Source organism: Pezoporus occidentalis, unplaced genomic scaffold (assembly GCF_034315485.1).
Source record: "Pezoporus occidentalis ecotype Australia unplaced genomic scaffold, CSIRO_AGI_Poc_V1 ctg6, whole genome shotgun sequence".
Lineage (NCBI taxonomy): Eukaryota > Metazoa > Chordata > Aves > Psittaciformes > Psittacidae > Pezoporus > Pezoporus occidentalis.
Genome location: NW_026915943.1, coordinates 8,723,670 through 8,747,569, shown reverse-complemented (window position 1 = coordinate 8,747,569; position 23,900 = coordinate 8,723,670). Strand labels below are relative to the sequence as shown.

General features: G+C 40.8%; 1 protein-coding gene across 9 annotated transcripts in view; it reads right to left on the bottom strand.

The window, feature by feature from the left end:
* Positions 1–16,721: 16,721 nt before the first annotated feature.
* Positions 16,722–23,900, bottom strand: part of FAT3 (FAT atypical cadherin 3) — a 413,096-nt gene continuing 405,917 nt past the window's right edge. For 8 of the 9 annotated variants that reach the window (XM_062639304.1, XM_062639310.1, XM_062639307.1 and 5 more), the window contains one exon: positions 16,722–23,333. In XM_062639304.1, coding sequence (XP_062495288.1) covers positions 22,714–23,333 — 620 coding nt within the window. In that variant the 3' untranslated portion in view covers positions 16,722–22,713. The remainder of the gene's footprint in view (positions 23,334–23,900) is intronic. The other variant, XM_062639313.1, reaches the window with a different exon arrangement.

Here is a 23,900-nt window from a genome sequence, read left to right as displayed (position 1 = left end):
GGTATATCCTCTGGCTTGTCCTTAGCTCAAACGTGCTGGTGAGTAAACCTGAAATCGCTGCAGAACTTCATCTCTGTTTTTTGTCTCTGGCCATTCTGCTTTGAACCTCCTATTGGTCTGGGCAACAAGATCACCCCTGTTCTGAATTGCGTGCTGCAGTCTTAGGGTAGAGCTCCAAAGCATTTTCCCCATCATCAGAGTCCCAAGAAAAGTGTTTTTTTCCTGATTCGTTTTAATCCCAGACCAAAGCATATTACAGACCCTCCTGATCCTTTTACAGCTCTGTTGGCACAACAGGGGGAAGGGAAACTGTGATGCTCAAGTGGTACACCATGAGTGAGAGGAGGTTTGAAATTTGTAGGAACACTCATTTGAACCTCTAAAATCTTTTAAATATTTTTATCTCTATGGTCAAGGAATTTCTGTGTTCCCTAGACTGCAGGTTCTGCTGCTGTACATGGTTCATTGCTTTTTAGCCCAAGAAATGAAAATGGTCCCATTAGTAGAAAGTTATATTAATTTTATTAGATTGTTATTCAAGAACATTAGAAAATATTTATGTCTTTATATGGTTCTGATTCTTAAGATGCTTTCTATTTTATCTAACAAGGATCATTAACACTCAGAGAACAGTTCTGTTTTCTTGCGCATTGTGAAACAAGTCATAATATTTCAGGCATATTACACAGAACACATTAAAATAAAAGACCTCACCTTTAAAAACTCACAGTATCCTCATTGTAATACATGTGCAAATTGTGATAATTTTACTTACGATAAATATTAATTTAATATATTATTCTGGAAGCTGTACCATTAAAAAGAATCATAGAATCATAGAATAATGGGGCAGCTTACATAGTAATATACTGCTTGCCAGGAGTAGGGATACTTGCGTTGGTCCCTGAATGTTGGTGATAAAATAAAATGGGCTTATGCTAAAATAAAATATGCCATCAGACCTTACGTTTTGTGGGAAATAAGCCTGCTTTCTGCTCCTCCAGACTACTGTTAACCTTACCTTGTGGGACTAGCACATTTATCCTCATCTTTTCTTGCAGTTTACCAAAGAGGTCACACTGCTCATCTGAGCAGGAATGGTAGAAGTCAGCCTGGTATTTAGGGCTAGGAAGGGATCTGAACAGAGGTAAGTGGACACTTCATGAGGAGAAACATCCTGCTCTAGGCACATGTGTCACTTCTGTGCATGAATAAAAGGACCATAATTGCCAGCACTTTGTGTAATGGACTGTTTTCCATTCTGTCTTCAGCTTCAGAGACATTATTTTTCCTAAAGCTTCAACGATGTGACAGGCCTTTGAGCTTCGTTGAGACTGAAGTGGTCCAGAGGCCAAGGTCTCCAGGGACAGTATTGTCTCTCTCCATTTTCCCTTTTCAAGCATGCAGAAGTCATATGCATATTATTGCTGCCCCTTCATTGACTCCCAACCACGAGCGTCTTCTCATGCTGCCTTGAATTTCATAGTAAACCTCAGATGCCTTCAGCAAGTCCCTGTATAGACTCCCATGTGATCAGCAGTAGACCCAAATGTCCTTTGGCTGGAGAGGACTTTGCTTTAGTTAATCACCAAAGAATACAGGCTTTTTCAAACTGTACCCCGGGAATATGTGAAGAGATCTGTGTGTGACTCCACCTTCAGAAATACCAGCAGCAGGAGGCTAAAGAGAAACATGGATTGGGGAAAATTGTTGAATCATATTGTCATAGAATGGTTTGGGTTGGAAAGGACCTTAAATATCATCCAGTTCCACACTGCAGGGACACCGCAGGTTGTGCAAGGCCGCATCTAACCTGGGCTTGAACACTGCCAGGGATGGGGCATTCAGTGTTAGAACAAGCAATCTCTGCTACGGGAAGAACAGTTGGAAAGGGATTGCATTGAGAAATCTGAGCTAATACCTAATAGCTGATACTGTTAGTCCTTACTGTAGTTGAGGTCAAAACCAGAGCCTGAATCACCAAGGGCATTATTAAAAGGGCTTTCTCCCCTGTTTTGAGATCTCTGCTTAATTCAACAGTAGAGCTTTAAACCCCAGTTACTTATTGCTCATCCCCAGCTTCCCCCTCTCCTTGTTCAATGCAATTGCCTCACTCAAATAGCCCTCTATGCCCAACCAGTGTGGAAGCCCAGCACCCCATGCTATGTGTAATGTGGGAGGGGGTCAGCACAAATGCCCTTCTCAGCAATTGAGATGCTGTCAGGAGCTCCTCTAATAACACACCTGATGTTTCAGTGTGAGCGTGGGCACAGTTGGCTCTTTTCCTGTAAGTGAGTGGGTTTTCGTCCACAATCAGGAGGTGACTTGACCTTTGATGAAGAGATCTGAGCTCTGTGCTTGAGAGTGGGACACAGGATGACACACTTGCTATTTTTATTCTGTGCTATGCTTGGTTTCTTTCTTTCTTTCGCAGGTACATAAAAGAAGAGGAACTCACGGATTTGACTGACATGCTTTGTAATTGTTTTCAACCAGAGCTCACCAGTATAGATATGCATTAAGAAACAAACAAAACCCTCCCTCTAGCCCTTACTGGTAAGCACACCTCCATGTCTGCCTTGTCCCCACTGTCCCCATTGCCAAGGGCCAGTGCTGCTGGGGTGCTGGCAGTCTATGCAAGAGCAGGCACTAGACCCCAGCTTTCTTTTGTCATGGGTTCATGGCTTTCAGGTACTGCTAACAGGTTCTTACAGTTTGCATCAGTTTTCTTTTAGGCACTGGAAACAAAGGGGGCTGCTGCATGCTGAGCATTGCCAATAAAATCATCAAGCCTGCTAGCATTTTGGTAAGTATTGCTCTTGATTGAAACAATCAAACACAAAACCAGAAACCTGTGTGGTGGTTTTCAAACACAACTGGTCCTTTTCAGCAGAGAGCACAGAAAAGACAGGACCCACAGTGGAATGGATACTTGAAGGGGTTTTGGGAAGTCCCTGTCAGACTCATCATTATGACACTATCTGTACATGTTTGCTCAGACTATTCTTGTAAATATTGCAGTGATGGAGATCCATGGCTTCATTCTTCTACTGAATAACTCCTTAATATCTAACTCAAAACCTTTTGCAAACTCTAAATCCATAGATCTTGCTCAGAACACAAGCTTGCTTTCTTTGAGCACATGTTGATGGAAAATAGGTACGTTATTGCGAAGCAGAACAAAAATATACAAATTAAAATACAAAGCCTGAAGAACAGAGGACCAGGTATGGTAGGAGCAGAAAATTGCTATTTTGATGTTTTCCAGATCACAGTCTCTTGTTTCTTTAGTAAAAATGACCACTTTCTGCATTTGTCTGGTTACTCTGTGGAACAGGTAACACCAATGAATCAGTCATATCTTTTCAGATGTAGTATGCTTAGACAATACCTTTCAAACAAGTCTTGGCAATTTTAGCAGTTTAGTTGTGAAGGAGCCAAAATTCATTGTGTGCACACTTCTGACGTTATGTTGAGTCTTCTTTCATGTACATATGGTACATTCTTCCATTAAATGCTTTCTGAAAGTTGAGTTTTCCCCCTCTCAGTCACTTCCTTACAGAGAGATGGGCCTGAGATGGATGTGCATGTATCACTTAAGAGGAGAAATGACAATTTAGTCTGCTGGGAGGGACAGTATTACTCTTTGAGGCATCAGAATCATAGAATCACAGACTGGTTTGGGTTGGAAGGGACCTTAAAGATCATCTAGTTCCAACTCCCCTGCCATGGACAGGGACACCTTCCACTAGACCAGGCTGCTTGAAGCCCCATCAGACTTGTCCTTGAACACAATGGCATCTAAGTGGTTCAGTTCACCTGTGACTATATACTGCTGTACAGAAAAACTCCTAGTTCTACATCTATCAGTCAATAAGTAGCTGTAAACCACCTCTTTGTGTCTGAACCCTGAATAAGATGTATCTATCTCCACACATGTACTGCTCTTCCTTCCCTTCCCCTTTCAGTGAGTGCTCAGAAGCATATTGAAGAAGGAGGGTGAGGTAACTCAAGAGTCTCCTTTAGGAACTTTTCATAAACAAGCTTGAAAATGAAAGATTCTGGTTTTGTTTTTAAAGTAAGCTGATCCACTGGCGCAAACCCTTTAAGCATTCTTTTATTTTAGAATATTGTGCTGCCAAGAGAAAAAGAAATGAAGTGCATCCCTGCCTCCAGATACTTGCAGCATTTAATGAGTCATCTACTTAAATGTCAAAGCAGATGCTTGAAATCGGACTGTACTTGCATGCGGATGGGTGGCCTTGTAGCAGTCACCAATAGCACAGTGACTTGATACAGTAGCTGCAGAGTCTAAAATACCTTTCCTTTTGCACAAATAGCCAGACACCCTTGAGTAAAGTTCCCATTTTGTGTCTTTTCTGTCTTCGGATCCATCCTCTTATTTCTTTCAATGTGAAACTCAATGAACCTGTTTCAGACCCACCTTCCTGTGCATCTGCCACTAGTCCAGCAGCCTGATGTTTCCTTTCTTCTTTCAAAAGGTGATCCCTTCTCCTTGCACAAGTGCACAAGTACTCTATGCTCTGTCTGCTTCAAGGAGAGCTGGAACAGGTTCAATCAGCTGCTACTGCTAATTTTCCACAGCATCCTGATGCAGTGATACTTACTACTGGGGAAGTCCCCTCAGAAATACCTGAGACAGAGTTTTCATCAAAAAATTTCATTTTAGCCATTTCATTAAAATTCATTAATAGCCATAGAGGGATCTATGAAACATTTCCTTTTTCAGCTTCATATGATTCTGTTCCTATTTTAATCTCCATTTATATTTTGGACTCCATGACTATTTAAGCAAAGAATTTCAGAAGTTAACTACATGTAAAAAAAAATAAAATACTGCTTTCAGTTTGTTTCAAAATCACTGCTAAACTTCATGGCTCCCTGTAATTCTTTATATGTGGTAAAAAAACATAGTAAATCATTGTTTTCTAGGAATGTTCTCTGTACAATGTTCAATATTTCAAGTGTTTATAGATATTTATCAGAAAACATTTTGCTATTTCTTTCTAAGATGAAATATCTTAATATACATTTTTTTCCTGTATGGCAGAATACCATTAGTGCTAATCTTCTCCGCACCTTCTGCAGTTAAGTCTTGTGTGAGATGGAAGACCAGAACAATACACAAAATTGAAGATAAGGGCTCTGTATGGATTTAGATAGCAGCATATGTTTACCTGAGTTTTCAATTGCTTTCCTAATAATTCCTAATAACTGTTTTTGAAAAATTTCAAAGCACTACGTTGATATTTTGAGAGAAAACCTCATTTTCACAATAACTGCTCACAATGACTCCCAGATTCCTTTTTCCTGAATAAAAATACACCATTAGAACTCATTATCCACATAGTTAGAGCTATTTTTTGTAATTTGCAGTACCTGGCATTTATTGATGTAAAATTTAATCTGACATTTTATTATACAGTTACCAAGAATTGCGATAACCTTCCACACCTGTTTGCAGTCAGCTTTGATTTTGACTATCCTGAACGACTTTGCAGCACTTGCACACTTTGGTACACCACTTTTCTGGATAATTTGTGAATACGTCAAAGAGCTCAAGTAGATTTGTGAGAGATTATTTCAACCAACCAAATCAGTGCTAACTTTTCCCCAGTACTAGTCTCTGTCACACTTTCCAGTTACTTTAGTGCAGTGGTTGTTTTACTGGTCTGTATTTACGGAGAGCTATTTATAAATTTTGGCATCACAGTTGCTGCCTTCCATTCCCCTGGTACTGTTATTATATATATAACTAAACCAATAAGTTTATCACAAGTGCAGCAAATTTGTAACTGTTAGAACTCTTGAGGAAATTCTAACAAATTCAGATATCAATTCACAAGGGACAGTCCTGGCCCACCAGTAAATGTGTTCACCTTTAGCAGAAGTAAAACTTCACTTACTGACCATATCTAGGGCCATGAGAAATCACTGAAGAAACCTAAGTTGTTTTAAAGCCCCAATTAAATGAGTAGTTTTACCCCTGATTATATTTGCATGCTTTCAATAGAGTGGCACAAAGGAACTTCAGTTTCAATCCATGTTCCCCTTACTACTTTGTTTATATTACACCACGAAGCAAAAGCTAAAGCTTTCCAAACTCTCTGTGATCAGATATTTTCATGATGAAAGAATGTAACCCAGGAGGATGAAGTGAACTACCAGACGCATCAGAGACAACACAAAGCGGCACCAGTATTTGTACAGCAGTGTTGCCTCTGTACAAATAATACAGCTATAACCTTACTGAGGGTTACAAATGCCCAAACCACATCCAACTAAGTGCATCTCCAGAGTTGAACATATTTAAAGGCCAAGACTACTAGTGGGAAGTGTCATACATGCTGTGGTGTTGTTGCTTTTCCCCGGGCAATCTGTATTGCCACTGAGGGTTTCTTTTCTTCTCCTCTGCACCACAAGTCCCTGCTCCCAAGAATTATCCCTCTTTTGCAGATGCTGGACAGATGTTACATCTTTTTGGTGACACTTATAATCTGGTGGCAACAGCCAGAGGTCAGTGTGCATTAGCCTTGTGTGGACTTCAAAACTAGAGCAGGTATTCATGTACCGGTGTTTACATTGGTGCTCCAAGTCCTCACACATCTGAGTCCAGATGCAGCTTTTACTGGAGTTATTAGAGCCTCTTCTACAGCCTTACATACCTAGGCAAAGCCCCAGGCAATAGAGTCTCTGAATGGACTCAAGTTTTACTCCCTTATTTCAGTCTATTTTTTCCTCTAGTGTATTGAATTTTATAACAATAGGTTTGTTGTCTTTTTTTTTCTTTTGGAAAGAAAAACTCAAAACTTGATTTTTGGCTTTGGAGGGTAGCGTGCTGAACGGTAATACGTTTTTCAGCACTGGAATCTATCCCCAGCTTAGCTACAGACTTTTAGTATGCTCCTGAATTCCTGTTGTAAATAGATTGATTTGGTTCATTGAGAGTTAAGTATTTCCACGCTGAGCTAAATCCTAATTATCCCTTTACTGTAAGTACTTCATTTATTTTTGGGAGACAATGGTACTCAGCAAAAGGGCATCAAAATTATTGCAATATTAATAAAGATGCATCACAACAGTTGTGGAATAAACTATTAGGCTTTAAATCAGAGAAGTAATTACAGGCCTATTATCCAATATGGCTACAGCTGCTCTGTGTATTTATACACACAATTGCTTTCACATATACACCAGGAGGATTACAATGAAATAAAACCCATGGGAATGAGAGTAAAAGCAAAGATTTCCTTTCCATACCAAGAAAAATGGAACCAAGCAGCTGTTCAGTTATTTTGGATTCTTGCTCTTGGTTGACAATGACTAAAGACATTAAGAGCACCAAAATGACGTGTCAAGATAATAAATGAGTTTTTCTTTGCAATCAGCCTCTGTCATCAGAATTTCTATTCCTCTCGTCAGTATTTGGCTACTTATCAGGAATTCCTCCTTCCAACAGAGATTGCATTCTATTTGTTGTTTCATGTCAATCTCCCCCTCTCCCAGCGAATATTGATATATTTTTCATCATAAAACTGGAAATCCAAGGAAAGAAATGAGAAAATGATCAGTAATAGAGGATCTCACAAATTGTCCATTTTAACTGAGGAAAATTTTCCCAAGAAGGCAAAATGTTCATAGGATTTTAGGAAATAACTACCAATACTGCCAAGAAGTCCATGTTGCTCTAGCAGCCAATTTCCTGCAATTCTGTTGTGGCCATGCACAAACATTTTTACCAGGTTTCTCTCTTCACTGTGGTATTCAATTGCCTTCTAGCCTAGTTCACAAGTTAAGTTTTCAAATGCTGCTTATTTAGTGCTCACATTACACTTTGTTTCAGGTCAGTTTCTGTGGGCAAAGGAGGATGTTACAGCCACTCTAATCTGCTTTCAGAGAAAGCTTTAACAAAAGAAACTAACTTCTTTGAGGAGTCAAGTTTTTATGTTAGAGTCAGGAACTGAGAGAGGGCAAAAGATGAAAAGAGCCTGTATGTCTAGTGGCAGTTTCATCATCAGCCCACTGCAGAGTTATCTAGCTTTTGCTTGCTCTGCATCCAGAGGACGGAGGAATCACCACCCTGTGCTTTGGGATGTGATGCAACATATACGTCTGGAATAACAAACCATGCTATCTCCTTAGGCAGAAAGAGCACAGGGAGGAGGAATGCCTCTGCTTATCACAGCCACCTCAGGCTCCTGACAGCACCATCTTATTATGTTCAGAGCAGTGGCTCCCAGGAAATTTGCTTCTCTCTCTGCCTAGATCCTGGATGTGGAAATAGTTTGTAGGACAAAATCGGGTGTTGTGGGATCCTGCCATGACAGAAAGTCAGGCTATAACTGACACCATGAGCCTAGTCTGAAGACAAGAACAACCCCCTTGGCACGAGCAACAGAAACCATAGCAATAGGTGGTGTTCTTTTGTTTTAGCAGAGGTTTTTCGTTAAGGGGAGAACTGAACAGATGGAGAGGATGTGGGAGGGCATAAGGATGTCAAGGAAAGGGCATATACAAGCAGTTCGCTGGTGAGCCACCTTGCATTTGTGCATTGGGCCCACATCAATGCCAACATCACTACCCTGGTTTGTACAAACAGCCCCCACTGCTATGACTCAGCCAGGTCATGGCCAGAATATCCAAGCAGCCAAAAAACTGCAGAGGAAAACAGGAGGAAAACAGCTCCTCCAACTTGACTATTGTTTCCTCCTTGAACCTTATTTCAGTTAAAGCTGCCTTTTCATACGTAGCTTCAATGTGGTTTCCCTGGGCTATTCTCTGCCTTCATCTCATCCTACTTCTTTGTTTATATATTCTTCTACTTCTTCATCCAAACAAGAAAGCAAAGGTTAGAAAGAGGATAACAAATGAAACAGGGACTGATGCAAGGTCTAGCCTTTCATGAGAAAAGGAACGAGAATACTGAGCAACAATAGACAGACACAAGTAACCACCGAAGCACAGAGATGTCTTAGTGTTGCATTGTACTGATGCCTTCTGCCTTGCTGCTTCCCTGGCTCCAGAGACTTGCTGTTTGCTTGTCAGTTTGCCCAGTGCTCCAGGTAGGAGGTCGGGATAATATGACAGCTCAATGATTTGCACCTTTCCTCACAGATAAGGAAAGAAGATGTAGGAGTACTGTTTCTCCGTCTTCAGCCTTTGATATGATTCTATCACTTCAGAAGAATTCAGAAGGGATCTAAATCAACAGGGAGAAGGATGCTTTTGATTGCTACTGAGGCAGCTAACCAACAGAACAGCATTTCGTGGGAGACATTGTTTGGACTGGATAAGTTTGAGCTGAGTAAGTTAATGTATGTTATTTTAGTGTTGCCTAACACATACTAGGTACTTGACTACACTTTCTGAAGGGTTTTACATAACTTTTCCGGTTGTGCATACTTCACAACTGGAAAGGGGTGTTAGCAACATGCTGAAAGACAGTTAAAAGGTCAGCTGAGAGATACTGACTCAGTTACAGTCAATTATAGAGCCATAAATTAAAATACACAGCTTGGATTTTTTTAAGTTTCTCAGGATGATTATGGAACCAGGATGAGTAACTCTGCATTATTTATCTGCAAGCCTTCAAGTGCTTATCAACACGTAAATGGGTAGCTCCTCTTCTTCCAAATCCTTAAAGCCCACATTGACACTGAGCTTTTCAAGAGGCCATAACCTTGAAATTCAGTGACCTAACTTGATTCATCCCTATGTAGAACTCAACTACTGGCATCGGTTGTTGAGGCCCACTAGGCTGTGACAGTGTCTTTATGAGAGGTTACATAGCAGTTAGCACAATAGTTCTGTGAGAGGCAGCAGGAACACCCAACAACAGTTTTCATTATGACAAATCTAAAGATGTCATATCACTTCAACACATTCTGATTTAAGGACCTAGCTGAAAGCCACTACGCTGTTGTCTTCTGTGCTGCCAAGAGCGTAGACATTATTCTTGCTCATCTACATGTGTATGGGAATATGCTGGAGACCTTTTTTGGTATCAAAACCATTCAGAGTCTGAGTTTCTAGTGAGTGCTTTTGACAATTTGAAGTTTTTCTCTTTTACTTAGTTCCTGTAAGCAATGAGTAATTCTCCTTAGCATGATAAACTCTACTGCCCCCTAAAATTCGTCTCCTGTGAAGAAACCACGTCAAAGCAGTGATCTAATGTCAAAATCATCTCTGGCTCAAGAAAACAGAGCAAACAAGACAGAGGAAAAAGAAAAGAAAGAAAAAAACACCTTCCTTGGCAATTTGGAAGACAATTTCTTTCTTCCTACAGAGTGCATGATGAGTAATTTCTTTGCAAATGCTAAATCCTCTCAGTAAGTGTTTCCGAGTGATACTGTTGAAGTTTCAGCCTTTCGATATCGCAGCCAATATAATGGAACATCCCTGGATTAAAAATACAGTTTAAAAAATTAAAAAAAAGCAGGTGGTGAAGTAAGAATAAAATACTGCAAATGATGAATTAGTGCTCATAAATCACCCCCTTCTCCCTCAGGAGTTACCAGCAAAGTTCAGCATTGCTGCACCTCTTGTCCCCAGCTGCAGACCTTGGCCAAGCAGAGCAGGATGCTGCGGTGGTGTTCACAATGCAGACATGGCCCACGGGCTTCTCCAGACAGGGTTTGCTCAGCACCAAAGGGAATTTTATCTCAGACTTTTCATTTCCTATCTACATGAATGAATGTTTGTTTTTAATAATAGAAGTGATCAATTCTGACCACATCGCCTGGCTTTGTGTTTACCACAGACCAAACAACTTTACCAGGGGCACTGTCAGTTTTGCAACTTTTACCTGAACCACTGGTCATTGGTTTATGGTTGGATGAAAACTGCTGAAAATTGAATTAATGTGACTTATGGAAATTGTAGAGAAGAAGGAAACAGAGAGACTGTGGCCTTCTTAGTTACCATGCACCTGCTTTCTTACCATGGTAAAAAGAAGAAAATACCAGGATCTCAAAGGGGAAGGAGCGAGAGGAGTTGCCAAGGATTGGCATTGCAGCCAAAGACAGTGTTTGCATGGAGGCGAGTAAGAGAGTAGGAAATGAAATGAGGGCGTTCTGATGGGGATAAATTTCAGGGTTTCAGTGGCACGGAGGTTCAGGGGTGATCTGTGTGGAAGGAGGTCAGGGTTAGGGTTTGCCCTGTGCTGGTAACAGCTGATGCCTTTCAGCTTTGAAGATGATGTGAACAACTGACCAGGTGCTAAAACTTCCTGCTCAAACATATTTAAGGAAAAGTGCTAGTTGTAAGGATTAAGGCACATGGGAAGAGACACAAAAGGAAACCTGTGGAAGACGCTGTTGAGGCATGACTGCAGATGGTTTTGGAACAAAGTGCTGAGGAACTGTGGCCATGGGCTGCCCACACAAGGACAGAGACACTCCTGGAGCTTGTGAAAGAGGTGTTTCCCTAGTTTTTTTGCTTAATTGGCTATGTTTTTCTCTCCTTTTTAAGCTTGCTACCCAAATCAATAATCAGAAGTTCTTATTAACTAACAATGAATTGAATTAAATAGAATTCCTTAAGCAGAGACTGCTTTGAAAATAACAGCCTCATTAGCATCACCAGCTGGAGCAAGGTAGCTCTCCACGCTCTCTGGACTCCCATTTGGGGAGTGCTGCCACCACACCTACCTCTGCGCAGCAAAGAGGATAACCTGACAGGGGAACAGAGGCTGTAGCACAGTGGTGAACCATGCTTTGAAGAGGGTGACCAAGCTGCAGTATCCAACATTCAAGCTGAACAGGCCTTTGGGTACTTTTAAAGGTGAATGATTATGTTCCCCTGAATTTGTTTTTGTTTGCTATTACTTGCAAGTCAGTTTTTCATTAACTGGCTCCAATTCATCACTGAACAATAATAGTGATCAAAAGAATTAAACTAGCCTTACCTGTGGCCTAGGAAACAATGATGACATTTCCCAAAATGAAAGGGCTGTACAGCACAGACAAGCCCAGCACTGAACAGTATTATAGTGCTGTATTTTCCTGTGGTCTTGCAGAACTGCTGTCCTCCTGGTGCCTCTGTCTATGGCTCTGCTGTGTCCTGAAGAAGACCTGCATCTCTGGGAGGGCAAGGTAAGCTCACGTCCTCTTGTCATTCCAGAAGTTGCCCAATTTAGCTAATAGGAAATGATTATGGAAATTGTAAGAGGGTGCCAGTAGCTTTTAATATAAAAAGGGTGTGCATTCTTGGTTGCCTCCAGACCTTCTGTTCTTTGAATTAGACTCTCCACAGCTTAAGATTTTGTATGCTGACTCAGGACTTCTTGATCCAGGATCTCCACTGTTTCATATTTGAACAGTAGCATCAGCTCTGTGAGTACATAAGCATACTACTTCTTGCGGTTACACTAGTTTAGGTTTGTGTAGATCCTTTACTCACAGGTGGAGGAAATACAGCTCTTTCCTGCTCTGGAAACATGAGATTTATGTAGTGAACGTCTGTGCAGGAACTCATACTACTTGGTTAACAACTGTAGGCCAGTGGAGAAAGAAACGTTCTTAAACACTTCCAGGTTTTTAAGAGAGGGAGGGAGGAAAAATTGACTAACCCTGAATGCTGAGCAGGTCCCTCCTCACCAGCTTTATTGATGTACAGCTTGAGTATTGCTGGTTACATCAGGCTATGTGTAGATTCAAACAAAACCAGACAGGAAACCAGCATGTATTATCAAAACTTCAAAATGGAAATCAGGCCTTAATCAGAGCATTGTCTTCTTGCTTCAGGAATAACTTTTGGTTTTGTTAGTTTTGCTTTTTTTTCATAGAGTAACATGGTTTTGAGGTTTGCATTAATTAGCATTATGAAAAGTGAACAGTAAGCAGAGGTAATGCAAGGTAATTTTCCCTGAGGATCTATTAAATAAGATTTCTGTTTACAGTAATGCATGAAAAGCAAATAATATTTATACATGGGTATGAAGGAATTTCAGTAAAATAGAAAACATACTTTATTTCTTAGCACAGAAATAGGTAGAACCACAGAACAGAGTAAGTTGGGTCCTTTAAATTCTTCCCATATGTCATATATTCCAGCCCCTTACCCTCTCGATGGCTCTCTTCTGACCTATCTCCAGTTTGCTGATCTCTTTGTCTTGTAGCAGTAAATATACTTAAAACAATTGCATTAAAAATTTCCCAATAGAAAATTATGCACTGGGGGTGGAATCCATAGGACCCAAACAGAAGTTCATGACTGAGATTATCCTCTGGAATCCTTAAAGGTCACTGAAGACAAAAATCATCTCTTCCCAGATGGTGTCCTTCTAAAGTAGATATTAACAATAGGTATAGGTTAGATGACTTTGCATCCTAGATCCTTTCACTGAATATGAAGAAGCCAAGAATGACTGGCTTAGACGGAGGAACTATCACTGTGGATACCTGAGGGTAGATGTCAGGAATCCTTCCCCCATGACTGCATTTGGGCTTTACTGGGAAGGAAACACAAGGCACAGTTTTGCACTGGAAGCCCCACAGGCAGCAGCCCCAGTACTCCAGGTATTAATCTTTGACCACAAGATGTACATAAAGAGCTAACCCTGCTTTGCTCTAAGTGTGATGGAGAATGGCAGGAACTTGGTCTCCTTGTAACCTGTCAACTCACACCTAACTTCAAATAGCGTATTTAAGTTTCCCGAACAAATAATTTCCAGGAGAAATCCTTCCTGCTTCTATTTAAGCAGTGGTAATGCCCCAGGTGCTGGGTTACAAGCATCCCATTCTCAGGGAGACCCTGTGAAGTTAACTAAAGACAACAGGAGTGGACTTAAAATCAGCACATCAGCTTTTATGTGTTTCAAGGCTGAATTACTTGTGCTGCTTGTATTTAATTTTCTAAGTTATTTCAAGTAAGATAAATCCCTTAAAGTGACTCAGGGGGAAAAAAAAAATCCTCTCACAGTTTCTTTTTTATTTGCCATATAAATGACCTTGCAAACCCTCCCACATAACTGCTTGGTAGGTTGCAGCAGGCAGCTGCTTTCTCTGTTTTCCCAATTTACAGCAACAATTTTCTCTTGGGAGCGATTCATGACATGTCTGAGCAAGCCAAGAACTAGCCAAGTGGGACATCTGGAATTAGGCTCTGTGCAGCTGATTCTTTGTACCTCCCTTCTTCACTAGGCAATAGCTTCAGAGTAGCTGTGTCCACAGAGATCTGTGGATTTACTCCCAGCTTGCAAAGCACATCTGATGGAGGTGCCTTTGGCTGTCCATTGCTCTAGTTGGAGCTCAAGTTAGGTGTGCTGTAGAAAGTTATTCCAAAGATGTTGGAAGCTAAAAGTCATATCAAGCTGGCAGCAGACTTACAATTCACATGCCTTTGAACTAAGACTCCCTTAACTGGCTTGGTTTTGATCATCCTTGGCCATACCTCACCTATAAACATCGTGGCAGCTGCCATGGCGACACTAGGGTTTTCCCTGCCAGGGCTGGTTATCACATCTTTGTGTGTCTGGCTCATTGAGTCCTACAAGGAGCCCTACTAGATGACCTCTTCTCCAACCCCAGAACCAGGGGAGTGTGGGTTTCATATGCTGGAAGGAAGAAATTTAGGTAGTCTCTGGAAGCCTAGAAAAGCAAGTTTAACTGGGGATATAAGCTAAATATATGTACAGAAAGACCATTGCTACTGCTGGGGAGAATACACATCTGAAAGAGTTAAACTAAGAGCAGAAGAACTCAATGTTCACCTGCAGCTACATTTTCCTTGCCTCCTCTCCTATGAAACCATGCATGTTCCCCTCTGCAGACAGGAGCCCTTTCTTCAGCAGGCTGACGTGCTGTCTAGAAAAGGCTTTCTTCCTTGCAGTGTATGACTGCAGGCTGAAAACAGGTAGGGGGGTTCTAAATCGCTTTCTTTGAACTTGAGAAAGTCACAGTCCTTGCACTGATTTTTTTACCCTCACTGCATGATAACAGTGGAGGCAGGCAGGAGGAAAAGTGGAAGCAGGAAAGGTGTTACCAGCCAGGAAAGGTCTTTCTTTGATCTGAAAATGGAGATGCTCAGAAAGTTTGCAGATAGGAAGAACTGTCTCCCCTTCACATGCAGCAGGCTCATCCCTAGGATACTTCAGGAGTCTTGCAAGGTTTTCAGAAGGGCTGGAAATGTCACAGCCAGGCACCTAACTCTGATTTTCACATTGTTTTGCATTACAGATGTTCTGTGCAATTAAAGAAATAGCTTCTGCATAAATAACTCCAGGTCCACTGAAATCACTGGAACTGTCATTTTTTTCTCATTAGATGTTTGGAGGTGTTTTCCACTGTGTTGGACAGGATACACTGCAAGTTTACACAACCTGTTACTGCAACATATTGAAGGAAGAGCGAGCTTATTTTTGGCCCAAGGGACAACCAGTGGTGGTGGTTCCATTTTGAGAAGTCACTTACATGCATTTTGACATGCTTGCCATTTCAATTCTCATCTTTTCCATCTTAAAAGACAAGCTGATGTCATTCCCTACGTTTAGTTTTGGATATTAACCAGACACAAGCATTTTAAGTCATTTATTCTTGACTGTTATCCAAACTAACTTCCTTGTATAATGTTCTGCTCTGTCTCACTGTAACACTGAGCCTCACTGAACTGCTGTTCTCCTTCTGCTGCCACAAATATTACCCTAGGATTGTGTCAAAGTCAATTGAGGAAGGTGGAAAAGAAGAGCACCTCTACGATCAGGGAATACAGAAATAGAAAATGACACAGGAAACTGGCTAATGTAAGGGACCCATTCATTCTAGGAAAAAAACCTTAGTATTCTTAAGGAAAGAGACATCTAATGTTGAGTTGATATTTTGCCTTCCTATAGCTTACACTTCTGTTTCAAGAATGTTTCTATGATTCTATAATGTTGAGAAAGGGTGTTGGTGTCCCAGCTGGCAGTATGGCTCAAACACTGCTCTGAGTCCTACATGTTTTAATGGGATACTATGCTGCAGGCAGCATCCCTCCTCCCCAACAGCATGAAGCATGCTCCTGGCTGCATCATGGCAGGGTGTTCAAAGAGCTCTGGAAGGAAATTTCCCCTTCCTCTTACATTGCAGCTAGGCACGCTTCAGTCCGGCCCAGCTGGGGCAGCTTGCACTGTGGAGCTGAACAGATGTGAGGAAGGAAAAGTAAATGGGGTATCCCTGAATGCAACCCCCTGAGCAGGCTAAGTATTATGCCTAGCCCAATGACAGCCCTTCCCTGGGGCAGTGCTTACACTTGAATTTGTCCCAGCTGGTCTCAGTGCAACAATGCTGAAGGATAGAGATGCCCACGGTAGGAGGCATATTTTCCCTGCTGCACTGTAGAGCAGGCTGCTGCTTTAGGCACCCACCCCTTGTACCCCACTAGGCAGCTGGGCTGTCCCCATCAATGGAGCTGTCTATGGCTACACAATGTGATGACGCCTTCTGAATCATTTGAGTATGTCGATTTAATTAGGCAACTGCCTTAGCATACACACACCAGGTAAGCACCTCTTGGTAAGAGAGCTCTGCAGTGCGAGTAGAGGCCCCTACGGAGGAATTGTCATGTAGTAATGAAATTAATTTGAAGAGCCCCAAAAAGTAACATTTTCTGCAGCCCTGTACATAGGGAGCCAACATCACGCTACACTCCTAGCAGAACTGACGTGTCTCATCTTATCTGCTCCTTTGGAATTAGGAGAAAAGTCAAGAAATAGTCAACACAGCTGGGCTTTTCTTTTTGTTTACTTGGAAAACTTGTTTTAACCATCAACTTTAGCAAATTTTGGCAGTTACAAACCTGTACACTTTTTTTTTGTTGTTTTGTTTTTATAGCAAAAGAACACAAGACAATACTGCCAACAGCAATTATGAAGGAACAATTAGTTTCTGAATGAAGGAATATACCCACTCAAAATGATGAACCCTCCCTTTTGCATAAGGTTGAATTTGTTGTCATTGGAGAAATGACATCTCTTAATACCTACTTGAAATGGCATAAAAATCATATCTCTATCTTTTTTTTTGTGCAAAACACATTCATTTAAAAAAAGTCAATAAAAACCATCTTCTTAAAAACAGAAAAAAGTTAAACAGAAAGAGCTGAACCCAAAGGAAAGTTACAGTACAGTTTGAAATGATTCAAAAGTTTTAAAATCTAAAACCTTTTTGTTTTATCTTTTTATTTTTTTTTGCTGTTACCTTAAAAGTTTAAACCAACTCTGATGACTCTTTAGAATTATATCAAACAAAAAGAAATTAAAGCGACCTGATTGGCATCAAATATCTACAAAAGCCTGGTAATTTGAAACCATTATATACATTATTTTATAAACTTCTTTTTAAACACCAAAACATACATCTTTTACAAACCAGCCTGCTTGCAACAGGTAAAATTTACAAGACAATCTTTCCGATACAGTGCTTTAAAGAGAACTGCTTTCACTCCTAAACATCTTTGTCACCTCCTGAAAAGCGGCAGTATGGGCTCCTTGCATTGTTAAGGAATAGCGATTCAGGTATTCCTATGACAGAAGAATGCTACAGTTCCAAGGGCTCCAATCTCTTTCCATAATACAGTTCAAGTGCACTCTTAACATTGGTAAAGATTACATATGGCCTTTTGTGTAACACGACATATTTGCAATTATTGCTTTTCATTATTACATAAAGAAATGAAGTTAATTTCATTTCCTCCCCATCCACCCATCCCTTGGATGATGCAGCTAATTTACTAACTGAATGGCCCCTCTGATAATGGAGATGTCAAATGTCAAGTTTATGAAACACAGGCTAAAAGCCATGGATAACGGGCAACAGTCTACATTTCTAAGGCTCACATCACAGTTTGGTGTATTGAGAGGAACAGAGATGCAAACAGGCAAAACCCACAGTTTTACTGCATGATAAATGGTGGTAAACCATCAGAAAATGAACCTGAAGTTGTAGCTCTCTTGTTGGAAACTATGAAACGTCCATTATTAATTGATGAACATCTCCAAAAAAAAAAAACCCAACAAAGCACATAGGTACTTCAAATTGGTTTTAAATAGCTGTTTATCATCTCCATTATTAAGGATGCTTCCTTTTCAAATGAAGCTTGGCAGAACTGGCCCAGGGCAACTTCAACTCACTCTCCCATGACCACAATTATTATCGGCTGTAAGAATACACGATAGCATCCATTTAGCTTTTTCAAGCAGGAGTTCAATGAGGAGTAAAGCTTAAACATTTGTCCTGTCCAGCCCACATTTCTCTTTACAACTGAATTTATATTGAACCACCAGCAACAATTTTTATGTCATGTTCTCATGCTTCCCCCCTGCCTGGCTCGCAGGGGCAACAGGCTGCTGCCTCCCCATTTATCAGCATCTCAGTGGCATACATTTTTTCACTGTGCTGCATCTATTCTGAGTTTCTGACTGGAGAGGGTAGCAATCAAGGCTAGAAACATCAAGGCTAGCGCTACTTCAGTCTAGACTGCAGCATTTAGACACAGGGAGAAAACAATTCCGAGGACCAAAATTTAACGTGTCTGTGGGACACATAGAGGGAGAAAGCCCACTTGAGAGATGGAGCACACAACTTTCTGACTTCAGGAAAACAGTGGCGCTGAGAAGCCGTTGACTCCTTCCAGACTTTTACTGAAGCTGTAGGTTAAAGAAACCCGTGGGACAATTGAGGATCAAAGATGTCACTGAGCTTTAGGAAAATAGCTTGACTGCCTGGAATGGCAGTACTGCAACGAATCTCTGCGTTCCAACATCCTCCTGGCTCCCTTCATATGCTGTGTCCTATAGGGGGGTCCTAGAAGAAGGCAACTTTGTGATGGTCTTCTAGTGGGGTTGTCCGTTTGCCCCCATGGTAGGGAAGTGATTCTGCAGCTCCTTGGTGTCATCTTTGGCCCTTTGCCCTGCTATACGATACTGGCTTAGGACAGCAATCACATCCAGCATCTAGGGTTTTGTGTTCTGGTTTGTGTTTTTTTTTAACCTTTTTTTAGGATGTTTATAATACAAAGTCAAAAATTACCATATTTAATAATATAAGCCTAATTTTTCCTTTTGCACAAGGCCACTTAATGTGCTATTGGCAGCATAAATTGTATTGTCAGTCACTTCAAGGCTCTTTCCATTGCCCAAGTTATCCAAAAGGCTGTCAAATGTGCATGACATTCTCAACCTGATCACAACACAGAGAAGAAGCACCCTCACACTCATACACCCCTGTTGAAGTTAGTGATTTCTGATACAAACATGTATTTGCATTTTAACAGGTTGCTTATTTCTTTTGTTGTTTCTTTACGGAAAACAAAGACTGTCTTGATCCTAAGAGTTATAATCCACTGATAACTCAAAAGTACTTTATTAAGTCAATGAAACCTCTCCTACAGACGATTCCGAAAAGAAATACTGTGTAGTGGAGCCATCTACAGGAATATGAACTGAAATACAGACACGGGATAAGTGGATATGAGGGGAAGCTCTAACAGAACCAGGGACCAGGCAATGATAGCAGCAGCGATATAAAAATCATCATAGTCAGAAAAAGAAATATATATGTGATGGATTAAAATGAACAATAATTCTTACATTAGGTTATGAATGTGTTGTTATCTTCCAGGTTAGATGATTATGACCTGTCCATGTTGAGCAGTAATTAAAAGGAAAAGAAAATGGTCTGGATTAACAAGAAAGATTTTAATATGACAGCTTTACTCCTTAAGATGTATTTCACCTTGAGATCTGCATTTGGGTCTTATCAAAAATAGCCAGAACAAAACCAGAAAGGTCACAGAAGTGCCAATAGTCACGGAGGGGCGTCTGCTTGAATATGGATTAGGCCCATTTGATTTGGAGGGGAGGAGATACTGAGGTATAGAAATCATGAGGGGGTCAGAGAAGGCGGAATGATCCTTGGCACCCTCCCAACAGCACTTTAATAAGTATGTGTTCGGTGAAATGAAATGGCAACAACATCAAAACAGAAAAAGTACTATACATCGTATTTATGCATATTTTACTAGTAAAACTCACTACCAACAAGATATTATTGAGGCAACAAGCTTGGTAAGAAACAATGATTTTTCTTTTGTATGGCAATTGCTTGGTTCCCATGGTGCTCTTCCTCATGACACTTTTGATATGTCCCAGTAAAGTTTTGATATAGATGTCTCAGGCTTACTCAAGAACTTTCACTACAGAAAAGTGATGACAGGTACACATCCGAACTAGCTGGGGGCTGGACCAGAACTAATTGCACAGTGGATAAAAACATCTCACACCAAAAGTGAGTAGGAGCGAACCTCATGTAAACTGCAGCCCGATGCTAAGAGAGCTCTGAGACATTCTCAGAAAGTCATACCAGCTTTAAAAGTGCAGCTAAATTTGCAGCTTTGCTTTTCAAACTCAGGTGTTCCTACTCTTGAAGAGATATCAATCTAATTGCATCTGCTTCCCTGCAACATAGACTTCGTAAACAATGCAAGACATCCTCTATCTGTGCCTCTAGTCTTGCCAAACCATTTCATGGCTTATTGGCAAATCCCTCAGTTCCTTGCAATCACAATGTAAATTCCCATATTTTTTCCTTCTTGAAAACACAGGGATAGTATCAGGGAAAAGGAGTCAAAACGTACCATGAGCACATTCAGAATATATCACTGTTACAGAAGCATGTTTACTTTGAGAAGACCGAGTGACATTCATAAATTCAATGGACAGGAACTATTTGCAGACAAGTACTTGATAATACTTGTATGTGCAGTACATTCTTTCTAAAAGTTCACTCAATTTATTCATGTACCTGTACAATGAGCTGTTTTTTAGTGAAGAATTGCTGTATGATCCCAAAGAAAATATCTGCAGTGATCTTTCACAGCTACATGAGCTATTGGAGGGAATCAGCAACATACTTTACCTACTCCGAGAACTTCAGAAATCCCGTTTTATTAAAAGTGTTACAAGCTGCAGTTATTTAAATTACATTCTATTAATAATTTGTGTTGGGGGCGATTTGTGAATAAACACTTGCTGTATGTCAAGGAACGGCCCACATATTAATTTTGGGTTAAACTCAAGTCAGTCAAACACATGCCCTGGTATAGAACTGCTGAAACAATCCAGTTAAGATGTCTGACCAAGAGACAGGGCCTGGAAAGCAGCAGAGGAATGAATCTATTAATCTACAACAACAATTTATGCATTCAATAGCTTTTCAGAACAACTGAATTATGCCATGGAGGGAATGGATGAAACCCCAGCAGCAATGCAGACTGCAGACCCACATTTCACTATACAAGATACATAGATGCTGTAAAATGCAGTGGTAAAAACATTTTCATAGCACCAAACAACAGGTATGTATATTCTGCTTTAATACATTGAGTTAAACCCCCATATTTCTATATTGCACCTGGCTGATCAGGCCAAATTAGTGTGAAAGACCATTTACTCCAATCAGATTGCATAAAAGCACAGAGATACCGTGGTTTTCATCATCCCACCACAATATTCTGAAGTCTGCAAACAACTTTTGGAAGTCTTCAAATCCTATGAAATCACACATCCAGCAGAAAATCTAGGGCCAGATCTTTGGCTGCAGCCCACCTGTGCAGTTCCACCAACAGTCAGTCAGTTTACAGCAACTGAGAACTCATCCGGCAGACTAAGGATGAACATTTGCCAAATAACATTATGCTGAAGGTTACAGCAGCATTATATGCAACTTAATTGCAACTAATTTCACTGCAATAATTGTAGCATGATGACTGCTGTTAAATAGGTGATTGCCCAAGCAAGGAATTTCAAGGAAGTCAGCAGCACTCTGTAGGTAGCTGGGTTTCCTGGTGTTTCCAGATACGTGTTCACTTTGCATACTGAAGTCAAGGGAGGCTGTGCAAACACAGCTGGGGCAAAACTGGGCCACTGCTGAGCCAAAATCTGACATTTCTAGAAGTCCTCATGGGTGAAGTTATGCACATGTACCTGACATCAGGTTTTAAAAAACGGCAACCAAAACAGGCCAATTTGGAGTAAATATACGTTGTATATATGTTCCTCTATATGCATACAAAGTAGAATGAAATGCTATTATGTAACAAAGAAAACTATAGATAGATATTTATGGACAAATGAGTGGTCACTTGTCATTGATTGGTTAATTTGTAAGTGATGCTTTTTCAGCCATCTGACGTGTTGTTCACAGCAGCCTCAGCCATCAATCGCTTTCACTCTTTCGTTGACATAAAATATCATGAACCAGGGTATCTTGGAATGATCCATACCAGTTCCTTAATACTGTGGGGAGATCATAACACTGTAACACTTTTAATAATACAATACAAAATAAAGATACAAATAATCAAACTTTAGGGGGAGAGAAAAATTATTTAGCAATTATTGTTTCCCCCTGCCTCAAAAGTGGAGTTTTACTCTTGGTAATAAATAGAAGGTACATATTCTCCAGATTGTCTGTAACAATTTTGTGATGTATAGTATTTAGCACAATTGGTCTCTTCTGTGTCTGCACATACAGTATCATTTCTGAACAAGTTAATAATGGGTTATACTGTATTTCTGCCTTGCCCAATATATATAGATACACCTTCAGGAAAATTTCTTCTCAATATTTATACTATTAATTGGACCAAATAGCAAAAAGAAAAACCCCAACAAAGACCCCAAACAAACAAAGAAGAGGAGGAAGAAGGGAGCTTCCTTTACACTTGTGTCTGATGCTGGGTCTCCACAAATGGAATGTGAACATTTTCTAGGTTGAGTTCCTCCACACTTTCATAGTCACTCATGGCTACTTCAGAGTCATCAAAGCCGCAGCTGGCCGAGACATCAGAGGAGGACGCATCTAGAGAGTTGTGCAAGGATAAGGGCATCTTACCTGCACTAATGTTTTCTGTGTTCTGGCTTGGGCCAACAGCAAAAGTACTAAATTCGTTCCCGGTTTGAGACCCTGTGGTGTCCGCCTCATTGGGGAACTGATGAGGAGGGAGGTATTGGCTAGGGTGGAAGTGCGGCCGTCTCCTGCAGTCAGGGCTCAGTGTACTTGCCATTGAAACCGGCTGTGAGGGCGGCAGGGTTTCATATTGGTCTGGATAATCCCCTGGAAGAGGAGGTGGTAACTGGTCCTGGCTTAAAAACTCCTCTTCGTGGGGTGGAGGATAGTCACTGTCAATGTCATAGCCACCAAGGTAGTAATCTGTTTCCAGTTCTCTGGTACTGCCATGATGAGCCGAGCCTCCATCTGCCGTCTCAAAATTGGGCACTTCCTCAATGTCGGACAAGCGAGCACTTGGCATCCAGTCAGAGGTATCCCAATGATACGCTGCAGCAGGAAAGAGAACCACAGCCCTCCATTAGGATGGCACCATTAATGACAATGAAGTTTCCCGCATGCACTCGCCTCAGTCCTCACAGCACGTTCAAATCACAGCATGCGCCACAGGCCATCGCCACAGGTCAGCCATGCTCTAACTGGAAGGGTAGGGCAGGAGAAGTTGCATTATGATACAAATGCAAACAAGCAAAGAAACAAAGCACGGCCACTCTCAGGCATTGTGCTCTTTAGGATGCTACTGTGTTGTATTAGAAACTGTGAGTCCAAGAAATCAAAATGACAAAAAAATCTCAGACTTCATGCTTTTCACAGTTAATTGAAAAAAACCTTAAGTGCAGTCAACATGCTTATGGTATCACACCTAGTCTTCTCCCTTTCCACCTCCAATGACTTCATTTCAAGAAAGAAAGTGTGCAAGCAAATAATGTGATTGACTGAAAATTGGACCCTGAAACAAAAAAAAGTGGCTAGCCATTTTCATGCAGCTTTTGAACCCAGCAGAATTCAAACAAAAGACGACACATAACACAGTTAAAGAAAAAAAAACAGATCAAG